Consider the following 20,135-nt stretch of genomic DNA (forward strand, 5'->3'; position numbering starts at 1 on the left):
TGTACTGCTAGTGCTTCCCCACACATTTGTTTCCAGTGCACGTTTACCCATGCTGGTCATGATATATCCAATGCCAACACATTTCTGTGGTGTGGTGCTGGATATTGTAAAATAATTTTTGGGTTTAGCTTTAACATTAATTTTCTGTTCCCGCAGCAACATCAGCAAGATCTGTCAACCACAACAAGTGATGACATCCTGGGCGATGAACCTAGCCTGGCGGAGGCTACTGAGGGGTCGAGTGAAGACCCTGCACCCTCAACTCAGCTACTGTACCTTGGCAAATAATCAATTCACATAAGAGAAAGGCCACCTTGTCGCCATCAACAGAGCTAGTCTCTTTGGCAAAGCAAATTTTAAGCCAGCAGACCAACACCGGCATGGACAGCTTTGCCAACTTTGCCGCTGATCGACTTCAGAAGCTGGATGACACACAGAGGATCCATGCCGAAAGGGTCATTTTCGAGACTTTAATTAAAGCGGCCGCCGGTCAACTGGATGAAACGTCAACTGTACATAGTAGGATCGACCGTGATCCTTGTGCAAGGCAGTCATGGACCCAAATGCCGGAGCTAATGCGTAGCACACCAGTATGACGGATTGTACCTCAGCAAAACCTGCCACTTGCCACCCCCCCCCCCCACAATATCCCAGGTTTCCTCATTCTTTCCTTGAAGAACTATCTTCTCCGCCCAGGAAAGGATTTTTGAATGCAGAAAACCAATATCAAGATCTTTAGTGACATTTTACTTTTAGGGTTTAAGTAAAATGTTTAAATTGTTAAGTTATTGTTTATTTAATAGTTAATTTAATTGTTTATTTATTAAAATATTTGTTCGTAATAAAAATGTTTTTTGGATTAAAACTTGCAGCCTGCTTTACTGAATTCAGCATATAGTTATTAGCAGGTCTACTAGGCGGGGTAATGGGCAGGGTGCATCTATACAGATGAATAGATATAATGGGTGTGAGTGATGAAACATGTTATTTGTTTGTAACAAAGCTTACACAACAGTAGATATAAACTTTAACGTTTTTTATAAAAACAAAATAAATATAACAACAACAAAAAACAAAAATATAGTAACAACAAAAAACAAAAAAGTTAGTGGCTGCCGCGCCGCTGTTGGGCCGCCGCAAACCTTGCCAGCATCACTCCGTGCTGTTGGACTGCTTCTGCTAGTGTCCGCTGTGACGCCAGGAGGTCGTCTAATGTAGGGATTTCTACAGAGGGAATGGTAAAACTTAAGACGAATAATTCTGTACATTCATCTAATTAACAGGTACATGTTTGTTATTTAACACTTACGGTTTTCGGTTTGCTCAGGTGATGATGAGCTGATGGACCACCGGGATCCTCTGGCATCACCGGCTAGGGAAAGACACAACACTTCATAGTACATGACAACCCTATACTTTCCAAGTTGTATGGACCTTATTTTATGTGAAAGTATTACCGGAAGTCAAAGCTACACCCATATCATGGAGTGATGCTGGCGAGCCTGTAGATGACTCCTGCTGGGGCTCCGGGTCAGCAGGTGACTCCTGCTGGGGCTCTGGGTCAGCAGGTGACTCCTGCTGGGGCTCTGGGTCAGCAGGTGACTCCTGCTGGGGCTCTGGGTCAGCAGGTGACTCCTGCTGGGGCTTCGGGTCAGCAGGTGACTCCTGCTGGGGCTTCGGGTCAGCAGGTGACTCCTGCTGGGGCTTCGGGTCAGCAGGTGACTCCTGCTGGGGCTTCGGGTCAGCAGGTGACTCCTGCTGGGGCTTCGGGTCAGCAGGTGACTCCTGCTGGGGCTCCGGGTCAGCAGATGACTCCTGCTGGGGCTCCGGGTCATCAGGTGACTCCTGCTGGGGCTCTGGGTCATCAGGTGACTCCTGCTGGGGCTCTGGGTCAGCAGGTGACTCCTGCTGGGGCTCCGGGTCTGCAGGTGCTGGAGAAAAAATAACTTATTACATACCTGAGGTACTGAACTGTAATTACAGTTGTAACCAATGTGCTGCCATATACTGTGCTAACCTATGTTAACACCACTCACCACGATGGGGCAGGGTCTGTGACCGGATGCTGGTGATGCGGTCACTAGATCTGAACCTCAGATCCGCCAGCTTCTTTCGGATCTGGGTAGTGGAGCGCTGAACCCCAAATCTTTGGGCCAGGCCCCGACTTATCCTCCGCAGCACCGCCTGCTTATGGAGCACTGGATGTCCTGGGTGCTCATGGCACTCATAGTCCCTGGCATCCAGCTCTGCTATCAGGTAGCGCACCTCTGCATCCCCCCATGGAGTTGCCCGTTTCCTGGCCACCATCCGTGCTTCATCTTGACACTGAGCTTCCTCAACCAGCAATGCAGCAGACACAACAGCACACTGCACATTGTTCATGATGCTGCAAACTGAAAAATATAAAATGAAAACATGAGAAAAGTTAAAAAAAAAAATAAAGCAATAAATGCATTCCATTCCGTTAGCGCGCATGCCAGAAAACATGCTGTACGGGTGTGCACACACGAGACCCCCTAAAGTGGCTGCCCATGCAAAAGCATATGTACACAGATAGAAGCCAAGCCCTCCCTCCCTCCAGAGCAATGATAGCAGATAATTAGTAGGTGTCCTATAAATTAAGAAGGTAATGGGAACGCATTTGAGACCCCAAACGATACTTATCGTGCACAGAGATAGATGTCAGAAGAACCGTTGAAGAATCGATGTGGAGCGCAGCCCAGAGAACTCTACTACAAGCTGCAATCCACCACGCAGTCAGGAACAAAGGACGGAAGCGCTACTATGTTCCCTTCTGTTTAAGACAAGGCCGCCCAATCAGAACGCAGTAGCGACCACCAATCGGAGTTGAGGGGTGCGGAAAAGGCAACGCAAATGCACGCCTATGTGTCTCAATTCTGAGTCGCTTACTAGGTCGTTGGTAAGGTGTCAAACGCACCGATGCATGCTACCCAGCGGGATTTCAACGATCAAAAAAAGGTCCAGACCTTTCCGACACGACCAGCGATTTCACAGCAGGGGCCTGCTCGCTGCTATGTGTCACACTAAGCGAGATCGCTACTGAGGTCGCAGTTGCGTCACAGAACTTGTGACTCAGCAGCGATCTCGCTAGCGATCTCACTTAGTGTGACGGTGCCTTTAGGCTGTGGGGCAGAGAATGTTGTGCCACATGCAGTTTTTCTGTCTTTTCGCCCCTTCATTAATGTGGCTGCCTCTCCCATATCCTCCTCACCCGACTCCTCTGCTCCGGAGGCCATGCACAGCTATGGGGTAGCTGCTATAAGAAGATCATTGTCACCTGCTGAGACCTGTGTTTCTGTGGGGGCAAATTGCTCCAGCCTGACCACCACTTCCCTCCTCCTCATCTCCCCTGCTCAATCTGTCTCCAGATTACCTTAACCATGGTGTCATCTTGGAGCTGAGAGCCTGCTTCTCCCACCATCTTTCTATAGCTTTTCCTTGTCATTTTTATCCCCCGCAGCAAAGTACCTACACACTAAACAAGATATCCGGTAGATGAATGGCGATTTTCAGGATGATATCCAGGTCCTATATCAGATACATAGCTAGATGTTCTGCAGGACCTCCTCCATCTCCTTATTCTCACATGCCGTCAAGGTGGTTCTCCTTTTACTTGGTCTCCAAGGTGGATAAACAAAGTACTGCTGCTTTCTGTGTGAATGGGATAGTCTTGCAAGAGAATATCACTACTATAACAGAGACTGGCCTCCCTGACATTCACTTCAGCCAGGGAGTAAAAATGTCCTGCATCCAGAGGTTGTTGACCCACCTAAGATTTTTTTACCACCATTGCATATCACATTGGGCCTAATGAAGAACAATGTAAAGGCAATGGATAAAAATGTAAAGACATTCAAGTATCTCATTGACAAATTTACAAGGTTAAGTGAAGCAAAAAAAAAGATAGGAGTCTTTATTGGACCTCAGATTTGTAAGCTTCTTCAAGATGAGGAGTTTCCCTGTTTGTTGCAGTGCAAGGAAAAGGCTCCATGGGTAGCATTCACATCAGTGGTAACAACTTTTTGGGGAAACTCAAGAGTAAATAACTATGAAGAGTTGGTGGAAAATCGCCTCAAAACATATAAGAATCTTGGCTGTAACAAGTCATTAAAGATTATACATTTGCATCTAAACTTCGCAGTGAGCGACGAGTGATAGATTTCACTAAAATACTGCGGCTATGGAGAAAAGATATCAAGGAAAATGGAATCCATCAATGCTTCCAGATTACTGTTGGACAATTGCTGCAGGGTGTTACCTAACCTACTAAGCATAGTATTAGATTGTGTCATAATTGGTAGCAGATGAGGAATGTTGCTCACCTTATGGGGTTATGCATACAGGCACAACTCCAGGATAATATATAATCTGTATTAATACTTGATAGCGGTCTGCTGCCACCTTGATATACCATGGAGGATCCTCCAAAAGGTTCTAACATTAATTTGGCAGGTAACGTTCCTCAGTTTCTGAAGCTACTTCCCCTTATCGGGTGGATGAGTGGGTTGCAGACACAATGCGGGATTTGGAAACATTTTCAACACTTATCAGTGAGTTCATTTCCAAACAATTGGACAATAAACCACTCTAACACACAGCTTAGTGAAATATAATGTGGATATAAAAGGAAGTATGTTCCTGCACGCCATTTGGTAATAAATTAGGACACAAAAAATAGGAATGTATTTTAATATAACATTGATCCTGTTTATATAAAAATTAAAAAAAATATAAAAAAAAATGTATAAAAAATAAGTAAAAAAAAAAGAAGAATGGCACAATACCACCTGCCCCATATATAGAAATGTTGTTTACCTAAGGCTAAGTGCCCACGATGCAGAAATGCTGCAAATTTTTTTCGCTTCACCCTGGCAGGAAAAACGAATGCGGTTTTTACATGTGCTTTTCCTGCCAGGTAGAAGCGTTTGTGAAAAGTTTTTGCATGCGTTTCCGCATGCGGATTGACAAGCGCTTTCCAGGCGATTTTAGCATCACTTGGAAAGTGCTTGATAACTTGGTCACACTATATAAATCCATGCAACCAGCATGGATTTATATAGTGTGACCAAGTAAATAGTTAAAAAAAAAAGAATAAGAATGATAAAAAATTAAAAATAAAGATTATACTTACCTTCCGATGTCCCCCGGTGTTTTCTCCGCTCCGTCCGGTCTATTGTATGGGTCGCGGTGGTGAGAAGGACCTGTGGTGACGTCATTGAGTCATGTGACAGGTCACGTGACCTGTCACATGACTAAATGACGTCGTGGCAGGTCCTTCACACCACCGCGATACCATTGGGCAGTGAAGAAAACATAATTATATTTTTACCTCAAAAAAATGTTTTACCCTCAGATTTTACATTTTCACACAGGGCAATGGGTAAAAATGGTGCCGAAATGTGTCACACAATTTCTTCTAAAAGTGTCAATACCCCATATGTGGCTGTATCGTACCACTTAGCCATACGGCGAGATCTGGGGGGGACGGGGCGCTATTTGACAATTGGAGAACAAATTATTGTAGAATAGGCATTTGGATTTGGGAGCACAAAATTTTCTGAATTTCTTTAGGGGGGCAAGGGCCATTTCGCTTTTCCAGAGCCTTTCTGCTACCAGTAACTTGGAAGTCCCTTATATTTTTAACAGATGACGGACCTGAGTGGGGACTAGCTTTTTTTGAGGACCGAGTTGAAGCATTTATTGGGAACATTTTACGTAACATTTATCCGGCGCTCTAGGCTGAGCACTTACATCGGGGTTTCCATCTAAATTTCCAAGTGATGTAATTCATATGAAACCCCTGCAATACGCGTCAGTGCCCTGGGCTTTAAGAGCATGACCCGTATTAGTACGTCATCGCGCGCGCACACAGGCTGTGCGGGTGCGATCGCCGCCAGGTGTCAGCTGATTGTCACAGCTGACACCCGGTACTATGTGCAGGGAGCGGTGCCGCACCGCTCCCAGCACATTAACCCCCGCAATGCTGCGATCGAAGTTGATCGCAGCATTGCGGAGGCAAGGGGAGGTGATCGGTATACTCATCTCCTCTTCCGGCCTCCAGCGCTGTCTGCCGCGGCTTCCCGGGTGTTGCCATGACGACCCAATGTCGTCATGACAACATCCGGGTCACCAGACAGCAGTAAGATTGTTTGGACATGCGCAGTGCATCTCCAAACTATCTTCTCCCTGTCCAGCGCTGACTGCCTGCATGGCTCAGGGATGGTGCTCCATCCCTATGCTGTGCAGGCGATCAGAATAAAAAAAGTGAAAGTCCCACAGTGGGACGAAGTAAAAAAGTGTAAAAACTCCCAGAAAGTGAAAAAAAATAGTAAAAATATTTTAAAAAAAATAAAATAAAATAATCCACTAAAAATAAAAATATAATGTACCCATCAATAAATATTATTATGAAAAAAAAAAAAACAAACAATAAAAGTACACATATTTGGTATTGCCGCGTCCATAACGACCTGGCCTGGCCCACTAGTTAACCCCTTCAGTGAACACGGTAAAAAAAAAAAAAAAAAACAGAGCAAAAAACAAAGCTTTATCATCATACCGCCAAACAAAAAATGGAATAACACGCGATCAAAAAGACAAATATAAATAAAAATGGTACCGCTGAAAACGTCATCTTGTCCCGCAAAAAACAAGCCGCCATACAGCTCCATCATCCGAAAAATCAAAAAGTTACAGCTCTCAGAATAAAGCGATGCAAAAAAATAATTTTTTCTATAAAATAGCTTTTATTGTGTAAAAGTGCCAAAACATAAAAAACGATATAAATGTGGTACCGATGTAAACGTACTGACCAGAAGAATAACGCTACCTTATCAATTTTACCACACGCGGAACAGAATAAAAAAAAAAAAAAAAAAAAACAATTCCTGAATTGTTGCTTTTTTGTTTATTCTGACTCCCAAAAGCTGGAATAGAAAGCGATCAAAATACGTCACATGCCTGAAAATGGCACCAATAAAAATGTCAACTCATCCTGCAAAAAACAAGCCATCAAATGACTGTCGGCCAAAATATGGCGATGCAAAAACTAGATTTTACAAAATGTGTCTTTTAGTGTGTGACAGCTGTGAATCATAAAAACCCAATATGATTCTGGTATCGCTGTAATCGCACCGACCCGAAGAATAAAGTAATCTCATCACTTATACCGCACGAGGAACGGCGTAAAAAATAAACGAACGCTAGGGCTGGGGTAGGGGTTGTGCTAATGTTAGGGTTGGGGTTGTTTTTTTTTTTTCAAAAGTAAAAAAAAAAAAAAAAAAAAAAAAAAAAAAAAAGATGACGATATGGCAACTAGTGTTGAGAGCAAGTGCTCGCTACTTGAGTTTGTATCGGGTGCTCGGGTATGCACTGAGCATCGCGGGTGATCGAGTCTCTGCCCCATATGCTTCGCGACCAAAAAAACCTCGCGTGGATTGCCTGCCATGCACGAGCGATCCCCGCATGTTTTTTTTAGGGTGTCTAATAACCGTGAAACATGTGGGCGGGGACTCGAGCATTTCACTTGAGCACCCGTGATACATGGTGCATACCTGAGTACCCGATGCAAACTCAAGTAGCGAGCACTTGCGCTCAAAAGTAATGACAACTTATTCAATATGATGACCTAATGTTATCAAATTCTGTGTCGTACCTCTGGGTTCAAAATGTTCACTATACCCCTTAATAAAATCCTTGAGGGGTATAGTTTCCAAAATGGGGTTACTTGTGGGGGAGCTCCACTGTTTAGGCACATCAGGGGCTCTCCAAACGCAACATGGTGTCCGCTAACAAATTGAATGGAAAATCGGCTCAAATTGTTAGCGGACACCATGTTGCGTTTGGAGAGCTCCTGATGTGCCTAAACAGTGGAGCTCCCCCACAAGTGACCCCATTTTGGAAACTAGACCCCCCAAGGCACCTATCTAGATGCATAGTGAGAACTTGGAACCCCTAGGTGCTTCACAAATTGATTCGGAAAAATGAAAAAATATTTTTTTTTCCACTTTTTAATTTTTACGAATATATTTGTGAAGCACCTGAGGGTTCCAAGTGCTCACTATGCATCTAGAAAGGTGCCTTGGGGGGTCTAGTTTCCAAAATGGGGTCACTTGTGGGGGAGCTCCACTGTTTAGGCACATCAGGGGCTCTCCAAACGCAACATGGTGTCCGCTAACAATTTGAGCCGATTTTCCATTCAATTTGTTAGAGGACACCATGTTGCGTTTGGAGAGCCCCTGATGTGCCTAAACAGTGGAGCTCCCCCACAAGTGACCCCATTTTGGAAACTAGACCCCCCAAGGCACCTATCTAGATGCATAGTGAGCACTTGGAACCCTCAGGTGCTTCACAAATTGATTAGTAAAAATGAAAAATTGGAAAAAAAAAAACTTTTTCAATCAATTTGTGAAGCACCTAGGGTTCCAAGTGCTCACTATGCATCTAGATAGGTGCCTTGGGGGGTCTAGTTTCAAGCAAATTTTACAATCAAAAAGTCAAATGGCGCTCCTTCCCTTCCGAGCCCTGCCGTGCGCCCAAACAGTGGTTTTTCCCCACATATGGGGTATCTGCGTGCCCAGGGGAAATTGCACAACAAATTTTGGGGTCCATTTTTTCCTGTTACCCCTGCGAAAATAAAAAAAATTGGGTCTAAAGTAACATTTTTGTGAAAAAAAGTTAAATGTTCATTTTTTTCTTCCACATCCCAAAAATTCCTGTGAAGCACCTGAAGGGTTAATAAAGTTCTTGAATGTGGTTTTGAGCACCTTGAGGGGTGCAGTTTTTAGAATGGTGTCACTTTTGGGTATTTTCTGTCATAAAGACCTCTCAAAGTCACTTCAAATGTGATGTGGTCCCTAAAAAAATAGGTTTTGTAAATTTTGTTGGAAAAATGAGAAATTGCTGGTCAACTTTTAACCCTTATAGCTCCCTAACAAAAAAAAATTTTGGTTCCAAAATTGTGCTGATGTAAAGTAGACATGTGGGAAATGTTATTTATTAACTATTTTGTGTGACATATCTCTCTGATTTAAGGGCATAAAAGTTCAAATTTTGAAAATTGCTAAATTTTCAAAATTTTCGCCAAATTTCCGTTTTTTTTCACAAATAAATGCAAGTGATATCGAAGAAATTTTACCACAATCATGAAGTACAATATGTCACGAAAAAACAATCTCAGAATCAGGGGGATTCGTTGAAGCGTTCCAGAGTAATTACCTCATAAAGTGACAGTGGTCAGAATTGTAAAAATTGGCCTGGTCATTAAAGTGCAAACCACTTTGGGTTGTAAAGGGGTTAATTCGCTGAGGTTATAATATCAAAAATGGAGTCACTTTATGGGACTTCTACTGCTCTGGTTTTCTGCCATTTTGTCACATTAGGGCTTCTGCAAATGGTGTGTTCCATCTCCTCTGGGACCTGCTCCAGCGACGTCTTCTTCTCTCACCAGGAGCCTTATTCATTCTGTAGGCTGCGCTGGTGATGGAGGAGATGTCAGAACTAGAAGCTCTGGGTGGTGCAGGCTCTGTCCAGCCACTAAGATTAGGGTGCCTGGTACCTGTAGTACTATCCAGTCTGGCAGTATGGGTGTGTGTGCTGTCCAGCTGGAGTAATCTGCTCCCTGCTTCAGCCATTTGGAGAGCACCGCACCCTACTAAAGCTGGAAGCATATTGCTGGAAGCTGCCAGATACAGCCTTGTTCTCCTCTGGTTCAGTCCTCTGTGCTCAGCTCCCGGCTTGTGGATTTGTTTCCTGTTGTGATCTCGGCCCGTTTACTGACTACTCTTGTGTCTTCTGATTTTGTATTTTCTCTGCCCTCCTGGTTCTGACCCGGCTACCTGACTATTCTTCTTGTCATCTTACACCACAGAACATTAGATAACACTGTGGCCCAAGCTTAGGGGGTCTCTGTGTAAGTCCAGATCCATGTAGAGGGGTTAAAGGGTGATGAGCAAGGCAATTCGTGGGATCTGGAAAATGAAGTAGATGGCCCCCACAAACAGGCTTGGTGCTATCTTTTGAACTGCCAGGTGACCATGAACAGTGCCCCCAATACATTGTGCCTGCAAACTATTCAAGCAAGATCTGCATTCAAATAGCTAAATGTCACTCCTTCCCTTCTTAACCTGCCATGTGCCCAGACAGTAGTGTACAACCATATATAGAGGATTGTCGGATTCAAGAGAAGTTGGTAAATAATTTGTAAGGTCCATTTGTTTCCTATTATCATTTGAGAAGAAAGTTATCACCACATAAAGTGACACGCGTCAGATTTGAAAAATGGGGCCTAATTAGGAACAAAAAACTGGCTGCAGGAAGAGGTTAAATTAGAGTATTTTGGAAACTAACTACTATAGTCAAAAACTGACTATAGACAATAACACATCTACTGAAATGATCAAACTCAACACTTCATGAGTAAAAAATGAGTAACTAGTGGTGAAACCTCTCTGTGGTAATTAGATTATGGGGCTCGACGGCTCTTGGCAATCTAAACTATCGTAAGGGACAATATTTTCTGTCAGATGAGTTTCAGGCTGCGTGCCCACGTAGCGTTTTTCAAGCGTTTATGCTGCGGAATTTCCGCAGCGTAAACGCTTGTGAAACGCTAGGTCATCCGCACCCCATGGTCCCCAAGGGGATTCCGCAACTTCTATGCACATGCTGCGGATTTTTCCGCAGCGTTTATGCTGCGTTCAAAAATCCGCAGCATGTTCATTCTTTTTACGTTTCCGCAAGCGGAATTGCCATTTCCAATGCATTAAAAAACGCAAGGCAATTCCGCATGTGGAAATCGCGCGATAAACGCGTGCGGAATTCCGCATGCGTTTTAACTTGCAGAAATGAAGCAGAAATTTTCTGCTTCATTTCTGCAACGTGGGCACATAGCCTCAAGAAGAAATATTAGACATTCAAAGAGAACTTTTTCTAATAGTGCAGAGCTGAGGTGTCTTAAATTTAGCCCTCGGGCATTGGGAAGACGTAATGGAGACCTTCTTTTAAAGACTACCAGGGAGTTACAGACTCACATAATTGAGGCAGGCCGATCCCACCACAATCAAACTATCATACAAAATGACAAAAAAGAAAAAACATCCTCAACAAGAACATATGTATGAAGGGAGAGCTCCAACACTAAACTGGAGTTGCACTCAACCATTGCATGAGCTGGACCATTGGAGCTACCATGAGTCCTGACCAGAAGAGTAGAGAAAGTATTAGCGCCCCCATTTCAGGAGAGATTGTGCAGTAATCTGAATTCCTTAGAATAAAAAACATAATGTAATTTATGACGTGGAGTGATTCCATGAAACCAGGGCTCGAGCCATGCCAACACATCTCCTGCAGGCGTGAATAAATGTATATTACAGCCATCAGCCAGGCACAGCTTAGAGATATATCATGGCACAGGTGTAATGTTTTTTATAATAATATTTTTTATTTTTATATAGCGCCAACATATTCCACAGCGCTTTACAGACATTATCATCGCTGTCCCCAATGGGGCTCATAATCTAAATTCCCTATCAGTATGGTCTTTGGAGTGGGGAGGAAACTGGAGAACAAGGAGGAAACCCACGCAAACACAGGGAGAACATACAAACTACTTGCAGATTTTGTCCTTGGTGGGACTCGAACCCGGGACCACAGCGCTGCAAAGCCACTGTGCTGCCCTTTTTATTTTTTATGAAGTCTTATCACAATCCTCTTTGAAGTTAGTCAGTTTTAAAAGAAATTGAAAAGTATAAAGGGAAACTCTGTTGTTATTGTGCAGAAAATCACAATTGGCCCTCACTGCACATTTAATGTTGTCGATCATAAAAGTAAAGTTTGGTCAGAAAGACTGGACCTGGTCTTGTAGGGACCATATGAGAACATTCAGCAGCACAGAAAGGACTTTCAATGCCCGAAGTCATTTGAACAGTTTTGCTTTGGGTGGAGGAGAAAGTTTTGGTTTAGAAGCAAAATGGTGATCACACGATTGTGATACGGCCGGACTACACCACCGATAAAGCAGCCACAGCCTGTGACTGAGAAGAATCTGTGACTTCTCTGTATTCAGTGGTTACTACTCACCTGGACGGTTATCTGTAGGAATATCCTCTTTACACCGCTCATCACCCCTCACATATGTCTCTGTAGTATTAATATGGGTCAGAGCTTCACCCTGAAACAAATATTGTAAAAGTCACAGACAGATGGAGAAGTCACATCTATGATCAGCTCTAATCCTGCCATCTCCACCGTCCTCATTACACAAGTATAAAACATATAATACTGGTGGATAAAACAAGACTCAACACAAAAGTTTCACGGCCGTATACACATCATAGCGGAGATCTCATGACACCTTCTCTCCATCTACCTGATGATCCTGAGGAACATTGGGCTCTTCTTGTTTACAGTCCTGTGGAAGAAGAGGACGGGGATATCTCTCTGGTATTGTCCTCTTACTGGATAGATCTGGAGGAAACACATACAGGGACTGAATTCATTCTTTACATACAGATAATTATAGGCCGTGTGTATTCAGTCCTGTCTATTACCTGGTGATGTGAGGGGCTGGGGAACCTCCATCATGACGTCCTTGTACAGATCTTTGCGTCCTTCTAAATACTCCCACTCCTCCATGGAGAAATAGACAGCGACATCCTGACACCTTATAGGAACCTGACACATGCAATGATACTGTCACCCCCCCGATCCTTTCATAGCATTACTGTATAATGTCCCAGCATTCCCAGCAGTGTCACCTCTCCAGTCAGCAGCTCAATCATCTTGTAGGCGAGTTCTAGGATCTTCTGGTCATTGATGTCCTCATGTATCAGGGGGTGAGGTGGAGGCCCTGTGATTGGGCTCAGGGGTTTTCCCCATCCCTCAGACACAGGGTCCTGATAGCGCTCACTAGAGGTCTTCTTCACTACTGTGTAATCCTGGTGATGGAGAGACACATTAATAAATCTCCCTCCAGACATTTCCAGAGTCCTCACCTCTCCAGTTCTGTCCATCTGTTATTCCCATAGATAAGAATGATGTAATGTGACGCCATCAGAATCTCTCACCTCTCCAGTAAGCCGGAAGAGGATCTCTAGGGTGAGGTGGAATATCCTCTCCGCCATCTTGTCTATGTCCATATCCATCTTTGATGGGATAATCAGCAAAATTCTCTTATATAGAAGATCTTCACTGAGAGGATCTGATATTGTAGAGACCTGAATGAGAAGATGATGAGCCGATGTAACATCATAAAAATCCTGTGTAATAATACAATTACTGGAGATAATAAGGGAAACATTTGAGGAGATTTATGTTTTACAGTATTTAGTTTTCGGCTTTACATCTAGTAATAAAACGTATATATTTTTGGCCACAGAAGACCAGCAGTTTCTTCCTCGGAGTCTATAGCTGAATACGTTTCTCACAAGATGGTGGTTTGATGGCTTTACGCGATGGTTGTTTGTTCTCGGCCCCGACCCTTTCACAACTCCTGTTTCCTGGTTTAATCGCAAGAGAAACACATAACGAGAACCTGGCTTACACCTCTGGGTTTTCACAAATGCAGCATTGATAAATGTCCACCATGTAAATATGCCGAACACAAGAAATAGATTTAATCACATTAAATAAAAACATTTCATTAAACAATTTATGTGGATGGGAACCAGCTAAGCCGCATTTTGTCCACAGCTATTATGTCACTGTTCACACCACACAGACCCCCTAAAAGAGTCTCCGTGTAATGGGGGATCCCCACATACCTCCACCTGCAGAGCCACCACCACATATATGGCTGCTCTGTGCGCACAGGACCTGTGATGAGGTCACAGGAGGGGAGGAGTCAGGGGTCACATGATCAGGGGCCTCAGTGGATGCACAGTGTGAACTGTGCTTCTCCTGTACAGTGATATCCAGAGTGAAGGTGCTACATGGAGACGTCTCCACAGTCAGTGACATTTCCGGCATTATTTGCCCCTCACTACTGGCACAATGACCCCGCTCCGCCATGGACACTTCTCTGGCCAATTGGCGGCAGATTTAAAATAAGTACGCCACCGTCGGGAGACATATTCTAGAATACCCGATGCGTTAGAATCGGGCCACCATCTAGTATGTTATAAATGTGCACCCTTTAGAGCCTTTCATGTGGAACTAAAGGGTGTTTAGCCTAATAAATAATTTAAAAAAACGACATGGAGTCCCCTTATTTTTGTAGCCAGCAAAGGAAAAGCAGACAGCTGAGATCTGATATTATCAGATTGGGAAGGTCTCTGGTTATTGGTCCCTCCTCAACCTAAAATTACTTACGATTATGTCTTTTTGTCTTTGCTCTTCCTGATTGCCCTCATGCGTTGACAATTGGTGTAAAGTGTCTTGGGATTGATGTAAGCTGTAGTTTGTCAAAAATCACAGCTGGCATCAGGCCCTAGTGTTAGTAATGGAGATGTGTCTATCAGACAACCCCATTACTGACCTAGTAAGTGTTAAATAGTTCATTATGGATATTCATTTTATTCTTAAATCTGAGTTCTATACATCAGCCATCGTGTCTAGTTGACATGCGCTATTTGTGTGTGTATTTTTAGTTCACTACCATATGTAGAACAGGTGTGCCATACGACTGACTATAAAAGCCCATGGTGCAGAAAGGGGGGGCTCTCTCTCGCTCTTCCCATTCCACAGAACACAGAAGAAGGATCTGTATGCTGAGGAAGCAGCTGACATGTAGGCCCGGACACGTGCTGGACAAAGATGTGATTTACCAGCCAGGATCCAAGGAAAGATGGGTGAATCTCAACAATTAAGCTAATTATGGACAAATGGACAATTACTTTATAACTAATTATTGTATGTACCTGCTGCAATCTGATTCTTTTTAATGGACAATCCAAGAATAAATCGATACATTTTTTTATAAGAATATCGTGATATTGATACTTTGAGAAGTCCTCAGTAGAAAAAATAATACAGAAATGAGTATTATTTAACACTTATGAAAAATATTCCCCACATCCTGCATTGAACTACTGTACCCAATGTATTATATATTTTAGGAGTTGGAGTCGGTCCATTTTATAGCGACTTCAACTTCGACTCCACTAAACTGGGCTCTGTCTCTGACTCCACAGCCCTGGCGAGGACTGCCAAACACACACGGCTCCGCTCCGTACGCCTCGTACATGCGCGGCTCCGCTCCGTACACCTCGTACACGCGCTGCTCCGCTCCGTACGCCTCGTACACGCGCGGCTCCACTCCGTACGCCTCGTACACGCGCGGCTCCGCTCCGTACGCCTCGTACACGCGCGGCTCCGCTCCGTATGCCTCGTACGCGCGCGGCTCCGCTCCGTACGCCTCGTACACGCGCGGCTCCGCACGCCTCGTACACGCGCGGCTGTGCTCCATACGCCTCGTACACGCGCGGCTCCGCTCCGTGCGCCTCGTACACGCGCGGCTCCGCTCCGTACGCCTCGTACACGCGCGGCTCCGCTCCGTACGCCTCGTACACGCGCGGCTCCGCTCCGTACGCCTCGTACACGCGCGGCTCCGCTCCGTACACCTCGTACACGCGCGGCTCCGCTCCGTACACCTCGTACACGCGCGGCTCCGCTCCGTACACCTCGTACACGCGCGGCTCCGCTCCGTACACCTCGTACACACGCGGCTCAGCTCCGTACACCTCGTACACGCGCGGCTCCGCTCCGTACACCTCGTACACGCGCGGCTCCGCTCCGTACACCTCGTACACACGCGCGGCTCCGCTCCGTACACCTCGTACACACGCGGCTCTGCTCCGTACACCTCGTACACACGCGGCTCCGCTCCGTACACCTTGTACACACGCGGCTCCGCTCCGTACACCTCGTACACACGCGGCTCCGCTCCGTACGCCTCGTACACACGCGGCTCTGCTCCGTACACCTCGTACACACGCGGCTCCGCTCCGTATACCTCGTACACACGCGGCTCTGCTCCGTACACCTCGTACACACGCGGCTCTGCTCCGTACACCTCGTACACACGCGGCTCTGCTACATCCACACTGTAAACCCCTCCTGACCCCACACATAAACTTCAGCTCATCCAGCACCATGACAACCAGCACAGCAGAGTCCTGCATCCACTGAGGCCCCTGATCATGTGACCCCTGACTCCTCCCCTCCTGTGACCTCATCACAGCTCCTGTGCGCACAGAGCAGCCATATATGTGGTGGCGGCTCTGCAGGTGGAGGTATGTGGAGATTCCCCATTATTCTCTATTATTTCTTCCTCTTCCTTCTATGTCGCCTCCATACTCTGCAGCGCTGTACACACATTGTTATCACCGTCCCCATCGGGCCTCACTCTTTCCTTAGTCTTTCTTCACATTTGCCGCCTTCTCCATCTGTGTAATGATGTTTTCATCCATTTTTAGGAATATTTAACCCCTTGACATCGGGTGATTTAAAGATTTTGTGCTTTAGAACTGAATTCACTTTAAAATGCACTGAAAAAAGAGAAAACCCTTCATGAAATGTCCGGTGTGAATGAGCGGCGATGTTTTCCTCCCGGTCGGTGCGATACCGAAATTAAGAAGAATTTATTATTATTTATTGGTTAAAATAAAATTCTGAATTTGGGGAAGAAGGGGAAGGATTTATAATGTTTATTGTTTTTATATATATTTTTATAGATTTTCAGTTATTCCCCATTCGGCCCCTGCGCATCCCCCCTCCCACCTCCATAAGGCTATAACCATCCATGGGGGCCTAGATCCAGGGGCTAGCTGGCACATTATATCCCGGGGTTACAAGCCGTAGCCCATGAGAAGCGGCCCGTCCCTAATGGCCACCATCCACATAGGACTATAGTTAGGTGAATCGATGGGATCCGCCAGCAGTCTAATGTGTATGGGCGCTTTCCTATTCCTATGAAGAAGATGATGTTGGAGAGAAAAGGACCCGAAGCTTTGGATTTCCGGAGGCCGATTCTTTTGTTCTCAGGGAGATAAGCGAATGCCGGAGCAGCTCTCTGATAGAGAACACAGAAGCTCGGAGCAGAGACCAATGCTCTAGTGTATGGGGGAGTCACGGAAGATAGATTTTGGATGTATCTGATGTGTTTGGGGCCTTTATCTATTTTCCTTTGGCTGCCTTATAAAGGTAACTGAGTTATTAGACTTTAAAGCAGCCACTATTAACCCCTTGATGAAATATGAAGTACTAGGTATGTCAAATGCTAGCTCCCTGACATTCATGCAGGCTCGTAAGACAAGCCCGCGTGTTTGCCAGCAGATGATGGCTGTGATAATCAGCCATCATCTGACCCACTGTTAAATGCCGCTGTTAATCTGTGACAGTGGCATTTACAGTGCGTCAACAAGGGGGCGCACTGTTCTAACTGTTCATCGGCCCTCCCCCGATGCGATCGTGTAACACCGATGGGTCGTCGTGACAGCCAAGGGTCAGCTGAAGACCCTGTGCCTGTCATGACAGTACTCTTGTGAAAGCCAACCTGTGACCTGTGCCTGCCATTGATAGGAGACATCATTTATGATTTTTGCTATACACAGCAATACTGTGGCATTGCTGTATATAGCTCAAGCGATCAGATGATCTCAGGGGGAATAAAACATTTTTTAAAATATGCAAAAAATGAATAAATATATTTATGTGTGTGTGTTCAAATCACACCCCTTTTTGCCTAATTAAAAATTAGGAAATAAAAAACAACAACACCTATTTGGTTGATATCGCTACGTTCATAAAAATCAGATCAAGATATAAAATAAATTAATCCAATCTTGACTGAAAAAAAACAGAAATGTAGAAATTTTTGCAAATTTATTAAAAAAGAAAAACTGAAATATCACATGGTCATAAGTATTCAGACCCTTTGCTCAGTATTGAGTAGAAGCACCCTTTTGGGCTAGTACAGCCATGAGTCTTCTTGGGAATGTTGCAACAAGTTTTTCACACCTGGATTTGGGGATCCTCTTCCATTCTTCCTTGCAGATCCTCTCCAGTCCCGTCAGGTTGGATGGTGAACGTTGGTCGACAGCCATATTCAGATCTCTCCAGAGATGCTCAATTGGGTTTAGGTCAGGGCTCTGGCTGGGCCAGTCAGGAATGGTCACAGAACTGTTCAGAAGCCACTCCTTTGTTATTTTAGCTGTGTGCTTAGGGTCATTGTCTTGTTGGAAGGTTAACCTTCGGCCAAGTCTGAGGTCCATAGCACTCTGGAAGAGGTTTTCATCCAGGATATCTCTGTACTTGGCCGCATTCATATTTCCTTCAATTGCAACCATTCGCCCTCTCCCTGCAGCTGAAAAACACTCTCATAGCATGATACTGCCACGACCATGTTTCACTGTTGGAATTGTATTGGACAGTGATGAGCAGTTCCTGGTGTTCTCCACACATACCGCTTAGAATTATCACAAAAAAGTTCTATCTTCGTCTCATCAGACCAGAGAATCTTATTTCTCATAGTTTAGGAGTCCGTCATATGTTTTTGAGCAAACTCTATGCGGGCTTTCATAAGTCTTGCACTGAGGAGAGGCTTCCGTTGGACCACTCTGCCATAAAGGCCCGACTGGTGGAGGGCTTCAGTGATAGTTGACTTTGTGGAACTTTCTCCTATCTCCATACAGCATCTCTGGAGCTGGCTCTTCTCCCACGATTGCTCAGCTTCGCTGGACGGCCAGGTCTAGGAAGACTTTTGGTGGTCCCAAACTTCTTCCATTTAAGGATTATGGAGGCCACTGTGCTATTAGTAACCTTGAGTAATGCAGAAATTGTTTTGTAACCTTGGCCAGATCTGTGCCTTGCCACAATTCTGTCTCTGCTCCTTGGGCAGTTCCTTTGAGCTCATGATTTTCATTTGATCTGACATGCACTGTGCGCTGTGAGGTCTTATATAGACAGGTGTGTGCCTTTCCAAATCAAGTCCTATCAGTTTAATTAAACACAGCTGGACTCCAATGAAGGAGTAGAACCATCTCAAGGAGGATCACAAGGAAATGGACAGCATGTGACTTAAATATGAGTGTCTGAGCAAAGGGTCTGAATACTTATGACCATGTGATATTTCAGTTTTTCTTTTATAATTTGCAAAAAATTCTACATTTCTGTTTTCTTTCAGTCAAGATGGGGTGCAGAGTGGACTTTAATGAGAAAAAAATGAACTTTTTAAAATTTACTAAATGGCTGCAATGAAACAAAGAGTGAAAAATGTAAAGGGGTCGGAATACTTTCCGTACTCACTGTATATATTGTATCAGAGAAAACTTACCGCATAGAAATAATAACAGATCCATACTCGCTATGTAGATACAGTAACACAATCAAGCTTGCTACATTGATACCACAACAATTATATAATAAAAAATGTGTGGCTTGGAAACTGCCGTCCTAATTGTGCTGCATTCAAGCAGCATTGTGATAACAATAGTGAACATTACACGAGGGTCTTAGTAAAGTCCCCACACACCAATTATTTTTTTAATTCACCTAAAAAAACTGATAGGAAGGTTATGTGTACATAAGTCTCTGAATCATAAAGGGGATTATTTGGGAAGTCTGGGGAACCTGACATGATCGAGAGGAGATGAGTTTAATGACAAACATATGAAAACATCATGTCTGCATAACCTGTGATTTCTTACATAAGACACAATACGTATATCCACATCATTGTTTTTTTCCTTTAAAAAAATGATTCCATATAAACAGCACATAATTGACAAAGTTGTATCCTTTTTTGTAGTAGACACATAAATATATAAAAGCACATATAGTGTATGTGCAGATCTTATCATACATACACCCACATATAGACAGGCTTACAGTATATGTAGCCACACAGAGAGTCAGCACTTGTGAGGGAGCCAGCAGGCAGATGCCCCCTTGCCCATCCCAGCCCTGCGGTAATAGTAATACACCCCAACCCTCCCCAATTACCATAGACAATAATAATGCTCAACTTTGTTCCCCTCCACAGTTATTGTGCTTAACAATACTAAGGGCTCATTTAGACGTCTGTGCAATGTATGACCGTGGATCTCCTGACCTGAGCATGACGGCTTCATAGAAGAATATACAGCTCCATGGTGAAGTCCCGGTGATAAGAAACAGGGAAG

At 44.4% G+C, this 20,135-nt stretch overlaps 1 protein-coding gene and 1 pseudogene across 1 annotated transcript; one reads left to right on the forward strand and one right to left on the reverse strand.

Annotated features, from left to right (window-relative positions):
* LOC141191570 (uncharacterized) overlaps positions 1-20,135 on the forward strand; it is a 773,803-nt pseudogene that overhangs the window by 735,224 nt on the left and 18,444 nt on the right.
* On the reverse strand, positions 1,106-19,313 carry LOC141191583 (uncharacterized). Its single transcript, XM_073661515.1, has 6 exons — positions 19,289-19,313; positions 13,443-13,514; positions 12,386-12,483; positions 12,097-12,187; positions 2,037-2,393; positions 1,106-1,224 (listed from the first exon to the last, which is right to left on the reverse strand). Exons 1-6 carry the CDS (start codon positions 19,311-19,313, stop codon positions 1,106-1,108), a joined length of 762 nt encoding a protein of 253 aa, XP_073517616.1.

Source organism: Phyllobates terribilis, unplaced genomic scaffold, assembly GCF_046119375.1.
Source record: "Phyllobates terribilis strain yellow unplaced genomic scaffold, ASM4611937v1 Scaffold_47__1_contigs__length_9908305, whole genome shotgun sequence".
Taxonomy (NCBI): domain Eukaryota; kingdom Metazoa; phylum Chordata; class Amphibia; order Anura; family Dendrobatidae; genus Phyllobates; species Phyllobates terribilis.